Source organism: Vidua macroura, chromosome Z (assembly GCF_024509145.1).
Source record: "Vidua macroura isolate BioBank_ID:100142 chromosome Z, ASM2450914v1, whole genome shotgun sequence".
Lineage (NCBI taxonomy): Eukaryota > Metazoa > Chordata > Aves > Passeriformes > Viduidae > Vidua > Vidua macroura.
The window spans coordinates 23,194,003-23,209,019 of NC_071611.1; the positions used below are offsets into that span (position 1 = coordinate 23,194,003).

General features: G+C 36.4%; 1 protein-coding gene across 1 annotated transcript in view; it reads left to right on the forward strand.

Moving 5' to 3' along the window:
- Window positions 1-15,017, forward strand: part of GLIS3 (GLIS family zinc finger 3) — a 113,846-nt gene that overhangs the window by 70,267 nt on the left and 28,562 nt on the right. The window contains exons 4-5 of the mRNA XM_054003154.1: window positions 7,540-7,701; window positions 9,140-9,250. Of these exons, the coding sequence (XP_053859129.1) occupies window positions 7,540-7,701; window positions 9,140-9,250 (273 nt within the window). The remainder of the gene's footprint in view (window positions 1-7,539; window positions 7,702-9,139; window positions 9,251-15,017) is intronic.

The window sequence follows — 15,017 nt, forward strand, 5'->3', positions numbered from 1 at the left end:
TCAGTGAGCATCTGATGTCAGAAGCTTGAATGATGTGTGACACTAATTGTGTGCCATTCACAAGATTGCCAGGCTGGAGAGTCTAGAGGTACAAAAAGCTGTTTAAAAGGTTTTCATATAAAGTCTTTCTCTTGGTTTTTTTTGGAAACGCTTCTTTTGCAGAGCAGCACCCTGCTAATATCATTGGGGAAGGAAAATAGTTAAAAGACTATTAATTAATGCTTGAAATGCATTGGGTTTTTTTGAAAGTCATATAAGGAACAGATTTTACATCTGTTTTTGTGATAAATGCAAAGCTGTGGAGAGATACCTTGTCTTTGTCATACCACCTGCCTTGGTGCTGGCACAGAAGAACCTACATGGTCAGCATTTCAAAGCATTCAAAATTAATTGACAGATGGACATTGTTAAATAATTAATGTGCCTTTTAGTGGCTAATGAATCTTAGAAAATGCTGCATGGCTATTGAATAATTCAAAGATTTGTTTTGGGATCTTATGTATACGCGACTCTAGATTTATTTTTTCCTAGTTTGGTTTTAAGAATATCATTCCTTCCATTTGCACATATGCATTCATGTATGACAGCATTTCCTAAAATCTAGGGATGGCTTATATTTTTACTAAGATATCTGCCTTCAAAGTTTAAGATTTAAAACTTTTGTTTGTCATGCTTATGGTCAGTTTATGAGTATTACAAAAGTGAGCAAGTCAAGCAGCTTGTCAAGCCAATCTCAGACAGTAATTTGCTGTTGCAAACTGGGTATGGATGAATACATTACATGTGTCAGTGCAGTGCTCTGGGGTGGGTGTCCTTCTCTTCTTCCAAGCAACAAGTGTTAGGATGAAAGAAAATAAATTCCAAACTGTGCCAGGGAAGGATTAGATTGGATATTAGCAAAAAATTCTTCACTGAAAAATTTGTCAAGTATTGAAGAGACTGCTCACCTCAGTGGCAGAGTCACCATCCCTGGAGATAATAAGACTTGTAGATGTGGTGCTTGGTGACATGGTTTAGTCATGGACTTGGCAGTGCTGGGGTAATGGCTGGACTCAATCTACAGGGACTTTTCCAACCTAAAAAAATCCATAGTTCTATTATTTTAAGGTTTTTTGTATTAAATTTCATTAGAAGGGCACATACTAGATGAAGAGTACTTCATTGTTCTCAGAATACTGGTCCTAAGTAGTTAAACAAAGTTTATACTTTTAACAGGGACTAGCAGAGCTACAGATACTGAGAATATCCCATTGACAGAGATGATCTCGTTGATTTTGCTGGATTATCGCTTTCTAAAAAGGCACATAACAAATCAGCCAAATGCAAAGAAATGTAAGCAGAAATGAAGACATATAGCTTATAACTACAATATAAGAAATTATGCCTAGAAAAAAGATTGAATTGAAATTTAATCTGACCAACTGTAACCAAAACCCTCTGTAAAATGCTATGACTTAAAAGAAGGCTAGGATGATCCTGGAATAAGTGAAAAAAAGAGTGATTCATGTTACCTGAATACCTAACACTGATAAGTCTACCACTCAAATATTGATCATGTATTTTGTATCCCAGATAAATGCGGAAGTAGTCAGAGGGGGACCAAATCATATTGTGTGAGAAGTTTTTAGAGCATGTGTCTATGTGGTCATGTGCAGAATAGATTAATGTGTGTTTGTCATGCATTGACTGAAAAAAAAAAAAAAAAAAAAAAAAAAAAAGAGGTAGGTCTGATTTGAACTGTATATCTGTGAGGCTGCTGGTTTTCTTACCTGTGTGGATGCAATGGGGAAAGCCCAGTCCCACAGTTATGATGCCATCTGTCCTTGGACCACTCTGGCATCCATTGTGCTTAATGAAGAAGAGGTATGGAAGGTAGAGAAGTGGATTATTTTCTTTTGGTTTTTCATAGAAAATATTTTTGCTAGGGTAAAGTTTCTTATCTTGTTGGCCTTTTAAAATCAGTGAGGAATTTCCCCCCTCTGATATGTATCTTAGTTTCTGGGTGCACGTTTTTTTTCTCATTTTACATCATGAAAGGTTCCCCATGATTGAACAGGTTACTAAGTCAAATGAGCTGGTATTTTGCAGCTCTGGGCATGCATTTGAACCACTTGGTTAATACGTCCTCTGTGTGTACTTAGGGTTGGGTTGATTTCCCCCAAGTCAGATTGGCAGAGATTTGAAGAGTTCTTCACCTTTCCATCAAGCTCAATATCTAACTTTCTGAGGTCATTTGGATGTAGTTTCCCTATACCCAGAGCCTTTTGAGGGCTTCTCAGTCTCTTTGCTTCTTGCCTGAGACATGTATTCACGTTTTATTCAAGAAAAAATAAATTCTGTCTCTGAAGTATCTAGGTTTGTTACTGAGATTTTGTCTGGACAATAGCTAACTGTTGTACACAGAAAGCCGGCTGCTGCAATTTAATGGTTATAGGCAGACTAATGTTTAGCAAAGTCAAATTTAAAAAGGAAAACAACCCCTCTCTCAGTAAGTTTAGAGGGAGATCAGATGAGGAACATGTAATTAAATGTATTCATTATAATAGCCCATAAATATTTTCACACATGACAGTGGAGAAGGGAAATGCTTATTCTTCATACCTCAAAAAAGAAAATATGATCCTTTGCCAAAAACAGTGATGCTTAGAAATATTTGCAGATCACTGTATAACTGGTTCAGATGAAAAAAGGTATTACAAGCCCAAACTTGAGGAGAGTAATATTATGTTGTATACTGGATTGAACATTTCTGTAAAATCAAATACTGTTCAGGTGTCAGTATTTCTAAAAGTAATTAATTTCATTTCATTTTCTGGAGGTTTGGAATCAATTTTGAAGGAGGTCTGAGAAAACACTGTGTATAGTGAGAAAGCAAATACTTTTGATATGTATAAATTGTTTAAGAGAAGGTTGAATTACTTGATAACAGAAAATACCTAGAATAAAAAAAAGTTACTTTTTACATTGCTTATAATGTTAATACAGCAGAAAAATGACAAAAGAAAATACCCTGCCTGGGTGCTGAAGCAAAACATATTCAGACAAGAAAATGTGAATATATTTAATACTGGATAATATTAGATACTGGATTAAGAAGAAGCTAGGCTGTCTGTGTTTCATTTTTATATGAAGGCTACATATTTTTCAGTGAATGGATCAGGGCTCAGACAGATGTCTGCCAGAACAAGTTCTTCAATCCTTGCTACACTAGTGATCAACTGAGATAATCAGAACAGTTCCTTTTGCAGAGAAAACTGGCGAATTTCTTGGTCACTTGGCCACTAACTATCTGCTACTGATACTGAAGTATTCACACAGGTATTACCATGCTGTTCTATAGTTCAAGAGCCTAAATATATTACATAGTGAATTCCAGTCAGGGCTCAGAAATGCATGGTGCATCCAGCAGGGCTTTTCATGTTGCACAGATTATTTTATATAACCTAGGAAATTATATTATCATTTTACAGAGGGTTGCCTGGTATACTGAACATCATCTCTGTGTAAACAAGGATGAAGAGTGCACTCGTGAGAACACAAATGTTTTAAAGTCATAAAACTGTGTTTTCTTTCTGCTGATATGCTTTACCTTTCACTGTAAATATATTGTTTCTTGCTTCTCATAATCATCCTTATAAGACGAGAAAGTAAACACAAATGTATTTTAAAAAGAACTTTAGGAAGTACAGAGAGGAAATTTTCTGTATGAATTACTTAATGGTTTCAATTTGCATGCAGCAGTAAAAATAGAAGCTCAGTAACTGATTTCTGTATTGCAGTTTAGGAAAACATTGCACAATTAACTTCACATAAGACTTGCAAAAAATCTGGTTTAATCAGGATATGTTTAGGACTTAATCTGTTAAACAGATTCAGAATGCTAAAGGTATGCCATAAACTTAACTGACTACAACAGTTAGTACCTTAGAAAACTATGAGTTCCATTTCAAAACAAAAATATATATCAACTACCTAACTTTTTTCCCCTGTAAGTGATCCTGTCTTGTCTGTGATACTTCAATTGAAATCTTTTTATCAGGATAGAGAGTGTTCTGTGTTGTTGAAAAGAGTATATTTTCATTCCTTTTATCTTAAGTGTCAGAGATTTCCAAGGTATAAGAAATTAGTTTTATAGAAGAAAGATTCAATAATTGTTAAATAAAGATGGTTTTCTTAGTAATACAGGCTTGTAGACTGTTTTGCTAGAATGACCTTTCCAGCAATACAGAACTATATATTGCCTTGGGAATATGCCAGATAGTAATTTATGTGGAGAGCAGAACTATCTTTTCTTCCAATTTATACTCAGCAATGCAGAAGTCTTCAGAAATAATAATTCTTAAATTTATATGTTAAGATTCCCCAGTTCTGCTTACTTAAACATTTTTGCCCATTTAAAATTAATGGTAATTTTACAGCCATATAAACTAACATTTCCTGCGGCGGCTACCTGCCACGACCTCAAGCAGACAAAATGAGCCGGCTAGCACTGCCTGTGTGAGGCCGGGTGGCCGCCACGGGAGAGGGCACCCCAGGGGAACGGTGTCTGCCACCCTGGTAGTGCTGAGTGCTGCGGCGTGGGTTACACAGCATCTCTCACATGCTGAGAGGAGATGAAGAGACGAGAGAAGGACACTTGTTTGCAAGCCCAAAGAGCCTTTATTCCCCCAGGTGGGGCAGGAACAAAGCTGCTCTCAGGGTGGTTGCAGTGACAAAATGCTGATGAAACAAAGGATGGCAGCAGATTAAATAGGGGGTGGGCGGACAGGGGTGGAAACCTGGCTCGCCCAATGAGGACAAATGATAGAGGGATGACTTGATTATAACAACCAATGGTAACATAATGGAGGTGGACATAAAGTCCTGGGACAAATAGAAAGGCTAAAGTGGGGTGATTGATACAGAACTTTCTTGAAGAAGCTGAGGGTGGTTGCAGGATTGACACCTGACAGGGAGTGATAAACCCTGATTGATGGGACCAAATAAGGAGAAAACAGGGAGAGGTGAGAAGACTGACAGGTAACTGTGGATCTGGGTGGCAGGAACTCTCGGTGTAAACAACTTGGAACACATCACTGTGAGGGGAAAAATGGGGGAGTACAAGGAACAAATCTAACAGTAATAAAACAACTATCTAAATAAAACCAACCCACAACAATTTACATGTTTAAGTTCATTTGTATGCTTGAAAATTCAAAGTTTAATAACTTGCAAAATAAACAAAATTAAGTCATGTTTCTACAACTTGTTCATTGGTCTGAGTTTCACCCTATAAAATTAATGGCTTCTTGAGATACTAAAATTATTCTTATGTACATCATAGTTACAGTCATTAGAATGTATGGTTGTTCTTTCATGATATTATTACAAAATAATGAATTGTCTGTATAAGATAGGGTAATCAGTAGATTTATTTCTCATTTTAACAGAGGTGCTCTTGAATTATTTTGCTTTTTGAAGGCTCAAAACTGAAAGAGTACAATTTTATTAGATGTCAGGAAGAGATTTATTATTGTGAGTATGGTGAGACACTGGCACAGGTAACCCAGAAAAGTTGTCTCATCCCTGGGAAGTGTTCAAGCCAAGGCTGGATGGAGCATTTTGCAATCTGTTCTACCAGGTCTACCTACTCATGGCCAGAGTTTGGAACTGAATGATCTTTAAGATCCCTTACAGTCCAAATCATTCTATAATTGTATCACTTTTGTGATTAATTTCTTATATTAGTTTTTTAGCTCCCATGTTTTTATGCTGTCTCTACTCTTCACTTTTTCCTAGAAAAAAAGTGATATTTTTATCAAGGCAATTTTAAGATATATTGGTGTATTTTTTTTTATTTATTCTATAATATTTTCTAAAAGAGTAAAATTCTTAAGAGTAAAAATATTTTTACACATGCAACAATATTTTGTATGCATGCTAAAGCTCCATAAACATAAAGGATAAGCATAAATTTATAAGCATACATTTTATAATTTTTAAACATAAATTAATGTTCAGTGACCAAACTGGATAATCTGAAAAACACTGGTTTGTTTTGGATAAAGGGATGGAATATAAATAAAAAGTTCTATGGGTTGAGACATTTTCTGAAGTGCATGTGTAGGAAAGATAAATTGCAATTATGGTATAGCAGGTGTGGTTCATCCTCTGTATCAAGCTTTAATTTCTTAATCTTAATTTTAATACTGCTGGTTTATAGGTAATTTGTTTTACACTTTAGTCTTTGAGCATGTAATGCTTTTTTGCAGTAATCCAAAAGCTGTGTTTAAAATTAAGTGATACAAATTTTATATTTCTTTTTTTCTCATTTTTTTCTCTTTTTTTTAAGGATGTTAGAGATTTGTAAGAAAGGCATGCTAATTATGACCAGAATTATGTCCGTTTTCTTACTTGTGCTTTTGTAAACATACATGTACTGCATAATATATTATAAAATTTAGTTGTGTCATTCTGACACCAGTGAAAAATGGCCTGTTTCTTTTTAAGTGAATAACATTAATAGATAGTGAAATGATGGAAATTTTTGTGTTAGCTTTGGAAACATGTCTACTACACAATTATTATTTTTGTAAGCATGCAAGAACTGCAAACTAGCAGTTTGTTATGCATCAGAAGCTTTAGATGTTGCATAGTGGGATATGCAGCAACTGAAACTAACGAGATAATTGATCCTGACTGATACAATTTTAGAAACTTATGCTTCTGATATTAATAGATATTTAGGTCTAATTAAAATTAACTGTATTTAAAAATGCTGGTGTCAAATACAACGGATCTTTTAGTTTCCCTTAGGTTACAGTATACTATGAGAACATGATAGATGAAACACTTGTTTTCTGTTCATATAAACATAGATTTCTCCACAGATGCAGTACTTGATTAGGTATAGAAGTACTATGCCACATGGTTATTGGTTCCCCACAGGAATTACATCCTATTTTGACAGGCTTACAGTATTTTTAGTATGGCATACATTTACTCATGGCAGAAAGGTAAAAATGTATTTCAGAAATAATTTCACTTTTTACATCACCATGAGCAAGTCAGAGCAGATTGAAATTTCCCTGCATGTCTTTGCTGTTGGGTTGGTACTGAGAGACACCTCTGTATGCTCAGTTGCTAATATCCAAAGAAGACTAAAGCTGAGACAGGGATAGCTAGCAGAAATCTTGAGAACCTCACAGTGACCATTTTGCTCTGTGTGTGCCACAGGGAGGAGATTCAGCTGGTGCTGTGTTTCCCAGGCAGGTGCTGCACTCTCAGCTGGCTGGTCCCTTTGGGTCTCAGTGTGCCATCTGCAAAATGTAGGACATACTCTCCTAATTCAGACACGTGCAGGGAGGATAGGTACATTTTTACAGTCTAAATGGTTTGAACCCTGCAGCAGCACCCACACTGAGAAGCCAGGCCTTGCAGAGCTACCCACCCACAGCAGGCTGGAGGTCTCTGCATGCCCTTTTACCCTTCTGTTTGGTTTTTGCTGATGCAGTTTACTGTGTGTGCTTTCCTTTCAAATAATTTCTTTCTCTTTTCTAGTTTGAGGGTTGCAAGAAGGCCTTTTCCAGACTAGAAAATCTCAAGATTCACGTAAGGAGCCATACGGGTGAAAAGCCGTACCTTTGCCAGCACCCTGGCTGCCAGAAAGCATTCAGCAACTCCAGCGACCGCGCCAAGCACCAGAGGACACACTTGGACACTGTAAGGACACAGAAGTCCCATTGCAGCCCCCTGAACATTAGACCATCTGCTCCTTTCCTCCAGCTTGGTGACAGCAGGTAGTCCATAACCTTAGAGATAGGAGGGTGGATGGTCTGATGAGGCTGTTGAAGCTGCCTCAAAAATGACCCAGTCATCTAAGCATGCAAGAAGATGGATGCAGGCTGGTTGATAAAAAGACCACAGGTTCCATGGTCTTTGCTGCAGGTAGAAGCTGTTGCTTTCTCCCACTTAGTTGATCTTTAGGGAAAATGAAGCCATCTGCAATATAAAATGGTTTTTTTTGATAAAAAGTTAAGGGTGGGGCGTGTACCAGAAAGTCAAGAGAGAATAATTTTGTAAATCTAAAATTTTTTGTGCCAATAGATTGTCCCTTTGATATTTATTATCTATTTACAATAGATTGTAAATTTGAGTGATGGGTGAAACTAGTTTAAAACCCTCTGGTTCATAAAAAAAAATTTGTTTTCTCAGAGACAGTTTCCAAAGGGCAGAAGTCCAGAACTATGATTAAAAGAATGCCATTTGAATAAAATAGCTGTTTAAAAAAAGTAAATTATCCATTTTGAATAGCCAAAACTATGACTGGCAAGTTAATAATTTGTACAAGGTGTTTTCAGAAATTCTTTGGGGAACATAAGTGAATAAATTGCTGAGTAGCTACCTCCAGGAAACAGTTGGACCTAATGTTCTTTTAATACTTATTATTGTGAACCTACAAGTCTTCAGGCAAGACAAGCAGCTTAGAACGGGCAAGATGAGATATTTATATGGGTTAGATTTATTGGGAATTCTTTTAAGAAAACTATAAAGATATTACAGGATATTTTACAGATATTTTTCTAAAATGAAGTATTATTAGAAAATGACCTGAAGGAGTTGATCAGTACTTTACATTAAAATGTGGGGTTTTTTTATGTAATACTTTTAAAACTTCACTGTTCAATGCTTGGTTGGGGTTTTGCTTGCCTTCTTTGTAATATAATAAACTAACACATTTTCTTGTTCTCTTTTTCTGAAGCAGATCCTTCTATAATCCTAAACAGTCTTTCTGGGCCTTTACTGCAGTTTCTTTACCTGATTCACTAAAGACTGTAATTTCTGATTAAGTCAAAGATTGCTCTGAGGGTGGAAGAATTGTAAGTATATCTAGCAATATTCATTGTACTACTAAGAAAAAAAAAAGGTAATCATGAAAGGTGCTGTAATGAAAACTTTCCTTTTGTTTGTCTTCCTTTAAAGCTTTACTTCATCCTTTCCTTTTCTAACAAATTGTGAAGCTTTCTGCATGTAATAATGTACAATGTTTTTGTTCTGTAGTAATGTGGTTTGTAGCATCCCAAGGCTCAAGAAGTATTCTCTTGAATTAAAATAATCTGTGATATTACAGTAATTTTATCCTTTTTTTTTTTTAATTTAGAAACCTTATGCATGTGAGATTCCAGGATGTAGTAAGCGATACACAGATCCAAGTTCCCTGAGAAAACATGTGAAAGCCCATTCTTCCAAAGATCAACAAGTCAGGAAAAAGGTGATTTTTATGCTGTCTTGACTAGTGTAAAGTTTATGTGAAGAAATCAGTGTTATAATATTAGATGTTTCAATGCATCTTCGAGTACTTGGGTTGTTTTCAGACTTTAAATTAGAAAAAAGAGCAAATAGATAGGTGTGGTTTGTATGTAGATAATTTATCTCTGACTTAATGGTTTAATGTTTTATGTTTTCTGCTGTAATGGTTAATCACTAAACAAACACAACAACGCAAGTAAAAATAATTTTTGCAAACATAAATTCTTGGTTTCAAATTCTGCCACTTGGTAAATACACAGTATTACAAAATACTGGCCAGTCTCAGATGGAAGGATGGATTTTGAGGGCAATTTGTTGGACTGAGCTCCAAATTGCATTTCCATATTCCAGATATTTCCAATAATACCAAGATATTTCACAATGCTGATTCCCTGTGGATGTCAAGTCCATGAGTCATCAGCTGTTTATATGTATAAGTCCTCTTCTAAAGAGCTGAGTTGCTGCCTAAGGAAAATTTTTTGGAGCATTTTTCATCATAGCTCCTATTAATCACTGGTATAATGTTTACAAGGTACAACATAGGTAGTTACTGGACCTTTGTGAAGTTATAATTACTAACTAACATTATGCTTTGGTATTTAAAATATTTCCTGACAGTAATAATAATGAAAAATAAGAAAAACAAACCTTTTAATGAAGTATTAAGGTTATTCATGGATTTAATTAAAAGTGAAAATTGGCTTAATGCTGAAAAGGTACTTATGAAAATGTGAATTCATCAAAAATAACCATAAAAATTCCAAGGTGATAAAGGCACAGTGAACTAATACTTCAAGCCCTAGGGATCTTTTCTGTTGAAAAGAATGAAACCCTTTGCTGTCACACCCCGTTAGTCATGGATTCTTTTAATATATCGTGCCTGACAGGTTTTAATCTTCTCTTTAATCTCCCCCTGTATACCAAGTGACATTATGGTGTCATCTTAAGTTGTTGACTCTCCAAGACTGTACCTGTAAATGTATCTTTGATATTGCATAGACTTAAATAGCAGGAAGTATATTTGTACGAGTGGAATCTTATGTGCTGTGCTGATGTTTACATTGAGTCTTCACCCCGGATTCTGTAGATGTTTCTTCAAAGATTTGAGTTTTTCCTTGACTCTCTAAAATGGGATTATGTAATGGGATATAGGTAAAATTCCATCTCTCAATTATTTTGAGCAACTTCTGTTGATGTGCATCTGTGACTTATGATACAAGGCAAATTCTTTTTCTAGAAATCTGTAATGCAGCCAATGTTCCCCTTCACTTCCCAACCCTTAGTTATCCACTAAATACATTTAACTGGGAATCTTACCAGGTAATGGCATGAAATCCTATATACCAAGAAGATCCCAGCAAAATGCATTTAATAAAAGCAATTTAATGGATAGTACAATAAAATTTCATTTAGTCTTCAAAGGAAAGCAGAGCCATGTGAGAGTAAAGATAGTTATGCCTGCTTTCATCACCTTTGTGTGTTTTGAAAAAATTATTCATAAAAATGAGGGCAAACATGTACACAAATACCATGCAAATATCTGGGAACAGATGCTGAAAATGTTTAGTAAAACATTTTTTGGTATATTCTCTATGCATCGTAATATTCAGTCTGTCATTTTAAAATATTTTGGTGGGGTAAAAAGCAGTGTTTACTATCATATTTTTAAAAGGAAAAACTGTTGACTCTGCCAGGATTTCATCTTTTCATTGGGAAGATAGATGAGATTTCATCTAAGGCAGGAAGTCAGTGAAAGAAAGCTAGACAGACAAATGAGAGATTAAAGTGATGCTGAGAGGAATGTTAATGTACAACATGCCCCTCAACTACAATTATTTTTGAAATGTGTTCTCTTTTTAATCTTGTTATCATTTCAGCTTTGAAAGGACAACAATTTACAAGATTTTTTTTGTAAGGTGGCTAGATGAGTAAGCCTATTTTCGGTGGCTACACTTTTTTGATTTCAGTAAAGCACAAATGTCTTTCATTTATGAACTGATAATACTGCATTCAAAATCAAGAATCCATAGCTCTTTTAGTTTGTAAGTCTTTTTATTGAAGATAATGAAAATGAAATTATTAATATTTTGATACCACAGTCAGCTGGATAGAAACTTTCTAACATGGTTTTGCGTATTAGAGAGCAGGCATCCTTTGCTGCAATTGCTGAGCAGTTGGAGGATTCTGTCTCTAATCAAATGTCCAAGTACCAGGTAAACAGGGTGTTTATCATACAAAAATGATCATATATTCATTAGCTATCCCCCCTTACTGGATGTTTATGTTTTACTTTATTTTACATAGTCTCATCCCTTATCAAAAGTCCTCATAGGTTCCTTGGGGTCTGTCTTCAATGTCCCATGTCCTTTTTAGGTGCCTGTTCCTCAACCCCAGCTTTTAAGTGCAATATAATTTTTTTGCATAGCTTTGCCTTTGTCAGCCTGGCAGAGCTGAGCTGGCATCCTGCTTGTGATTTTCATGAGTTCTATTTGCCAAAGTTACATCCTTTATCTATTTCTCCAAGGCTGTACTGTTCTGTTCTTCTGTCCTTGATAAGAGTAAAATGTTGTTCTGTTCTACTCATATCATTTGAATCATTCTACTCATTATCATGTCCATATCGTATCATTAACAAAATCCAGATCCTGTGCTGTTGGAACACGTAAGCACAGGAAGGGTCAGTTTGGAGGGGGTCACAGTGGTCATCTGGTCCAACCTCCCTGCTCTGTCATGCCAGAGCACATGGCACAGGATTGTGTGAGACAGTTCTTGAATATCTCCAATGAGGGAGACTCCATGGCTTCTCTGGGCAATCTGTTCCAGTGCTCAGTCACACTCACAGTGAAGTTCTTCCTGGTATTCAGGTGGAATTTCCTGTGCATTTGTTTCTGCCTGTTGCCTCTTGTCCTATTGCCTGGCACCATTGAGAAAAACCTCTGAAAAGAAACATACAGACATTGAAGAAGTCCCTTCTCAGTCATCTCTTCTCGAGGCAAACAGGCCCAGTTCCCTCAGCCTTGTTTATAAGAGAGACCCGGGGGTTTGAAGCCTGTACAGGAGGTCAGTACCTCTGTTATGGTCTTCATGAAGATCCATTTGTTGTGTAAGATAGCACTCAGCCTTGTACAAGTATGAGATCATTGTCTTTTCCATTCAGGTATAACAGGAAAAGTAATTTGCTACTTCTGTAGCAGCCATTCTGAAGAAATAGGTATTTGCAAATCTAAAGAAAATATTTGATTCAGTTTCAAATACTACAGTGCAATTCCCACTGGGAATGGACTCTCCACTGGCTTTGTAGATCTCGTCATGAATATCTGCAATGTTCATTGCCTTTCTTAAAGATTTTCTTTTTTTTTGAAAAGTGCATTTTCAAACAGATAAGAGATCATTTTAAAAGGACAAAAAGTTCCTATTTTGTACAGCTGTTTGGCAAAGACAAGATCAATTTAGTAACATTGACCTTATCAACTGAACAATGCAGTGGTTATGTTTTTAGCTAGTTTTAATTTTATCCATACCAGTGAATAACTGTTCTCATATATAACAGTATTTTAAGTTGATATGTCCTGCCAAAACACCACCACAACCAATAAAGATTTAAAAGATTGTTTCTATTTAATTAAAAGAAAGTGAAATAATTAAAAATACAGCTAGTTTGCTCCATATTTGTGAAAAAAAAGGAAAAGATCATTTGAATAGTTGGCATAAACAAGACCAGCTAAAGGGAATGAAAAAGTCTTAGTCTGGACTTTGAATTGAAGAATGATTTATACAAAATAATTTCCTCATTCATCTGACCAGCCTTTGATTTCTTGACAGTTCTAATAGTGACCAGATCATGTCTTTGGTCTTTTTATTTAAATTATTTATGGGTCAGATCTGTTATTTAGACAAGCTTTGACATACTGAATGCTTACCTGACAACTGTCTCTAAAAGCTGTCTGTCCTGTAAATCTATACCATCTTAGATCATTCAAATGGGTCTGGAGTATCCTATACAAGGATTCAACTGACCAGATAGGTTAACACCTCAGCAGACACTCAGTGATACTCCTAGGTCACTACTTAGTTTTAGCCTAACACAGGAATTATTTTTATTTTTCTGTTTTTTTTCCAAGACAGAAATTTTTGTACTCTCTCTGCCAGAAATAAAATATCATAGAGGCATAGCTTCAGGAAAGGCAGTCCAAAGGATATTTCTGAAAATGATCTAGACATGATAGAGGTTTTTAAAAATTGTCATTTACATGGTACATGTACTAAATCACTAAGGAATGGAGGGAGTGGTGAGACTGAAGGACATAAGGGCTACGTGCAGGGCTTCTAAATTGATTTATTTGTTCCTGGTAATCTTTCTTTTTCACACAGATTGGTCAGTAAATGTAAAATTATGTCTGAACAGTCACTCTTGAGAAGTTAGCAAAACATTATCCCAATCACTAATCATGATGGATGCTTCCATCATTTGTTCCTGTGATATCTGACTGGAAGGAAGTTTTATCAGGTGTTATTTTGCTGTGCAGGAATAAAGCACAAAATGCAATCAGAATTTCTCTAATCCTGGTGGAATTTATGCATGATTTCTTCCCCATTGCATTTATTGCTCTTCCAAGATTGATCAGCTAGCAATGGTAGGAAGTTTTTGGAATACTATTGCTGATTATAATAAAAAATGGTGATCAACTGCTGAGATGAAGCAGGCAGTATGACACCTCAGCCATATCCACTCCTACTTCAGACTGTAGTAGAGGCTAGTAGTAGAGCAGACAGTCTATACTAGGTGTGGAGCACACTGAAAACAATGGGATAAGGATTTAAATCATCTGTCCAAAGCAATTACTGGCATTCCCTTGCCAAGTGGCCTCTGCTGAGCTTGATGAGGGTTCCCATCTGAACTGAGAGGGCTTTACAGAAGCCCCCTTGCTTATGAAGATGCTATAGATATAGAAGATCCACTTCTCCCACTGTGCAACCTCCATATTAGAAAAAAGGGAATATAAAATCCTCACCTTTAGAGGCAGATCTTAATAATTGAATTCTTCTGAAGCCTAGTTATTTTATATTCCTTTTCTAAAAGTTCACTTCTTCTCTCTTAGAGCCCTGTAACATATAATGTATATAGAATACAGAATAGTTTGGCTTGGAATAGATCTTAAAGCAGATCTAATTTCAGTGCCCCTGCCATGGGCAGGGACACCTCCCTCTAGATGAGGCTGCTCAAAGCCCTGTCCAGCCTGGTCTTGAACACTTCCAGGGATGGGACATCTACAGCTTCTCTGGGCAACCTGATCCAATGTCTCACCACCCTCACAGTAAAGAATTTCCTCCTGACATTTAATTTAAACCTACTTTCTTTCAGTTTTAAGCCAGTGACCCTTGCCTATCAATACAGTTCCTGAAAAAGAATCCCTCTCCAGCTTCCCTGTAGTCCCTCTTCAGAAACTGAAAAGTTCTATGAGGTCTTCTCTTCTCTAGGCTGAACAGCCCCAGCTTCCTTAGCCTGTCTTTGTAGGGGACGTGCTCCTATCCTCTGATGAAATTTGTGGCCTCCTCTGGACTCAATCCAATGGCTTTACATCCTTCCTGTGCTGGGACCCCAGAGCTGATGCAGCACTGCAGGTGGGGTCTCACCAGAGCAGAGCAGAGGGGCAGAATCCCCTCCCTGGCCCTGCTGCCCACACTGCTCTGGATGCAGCCCAGGACACGTTTGGCTTTCTGGGCTGTGA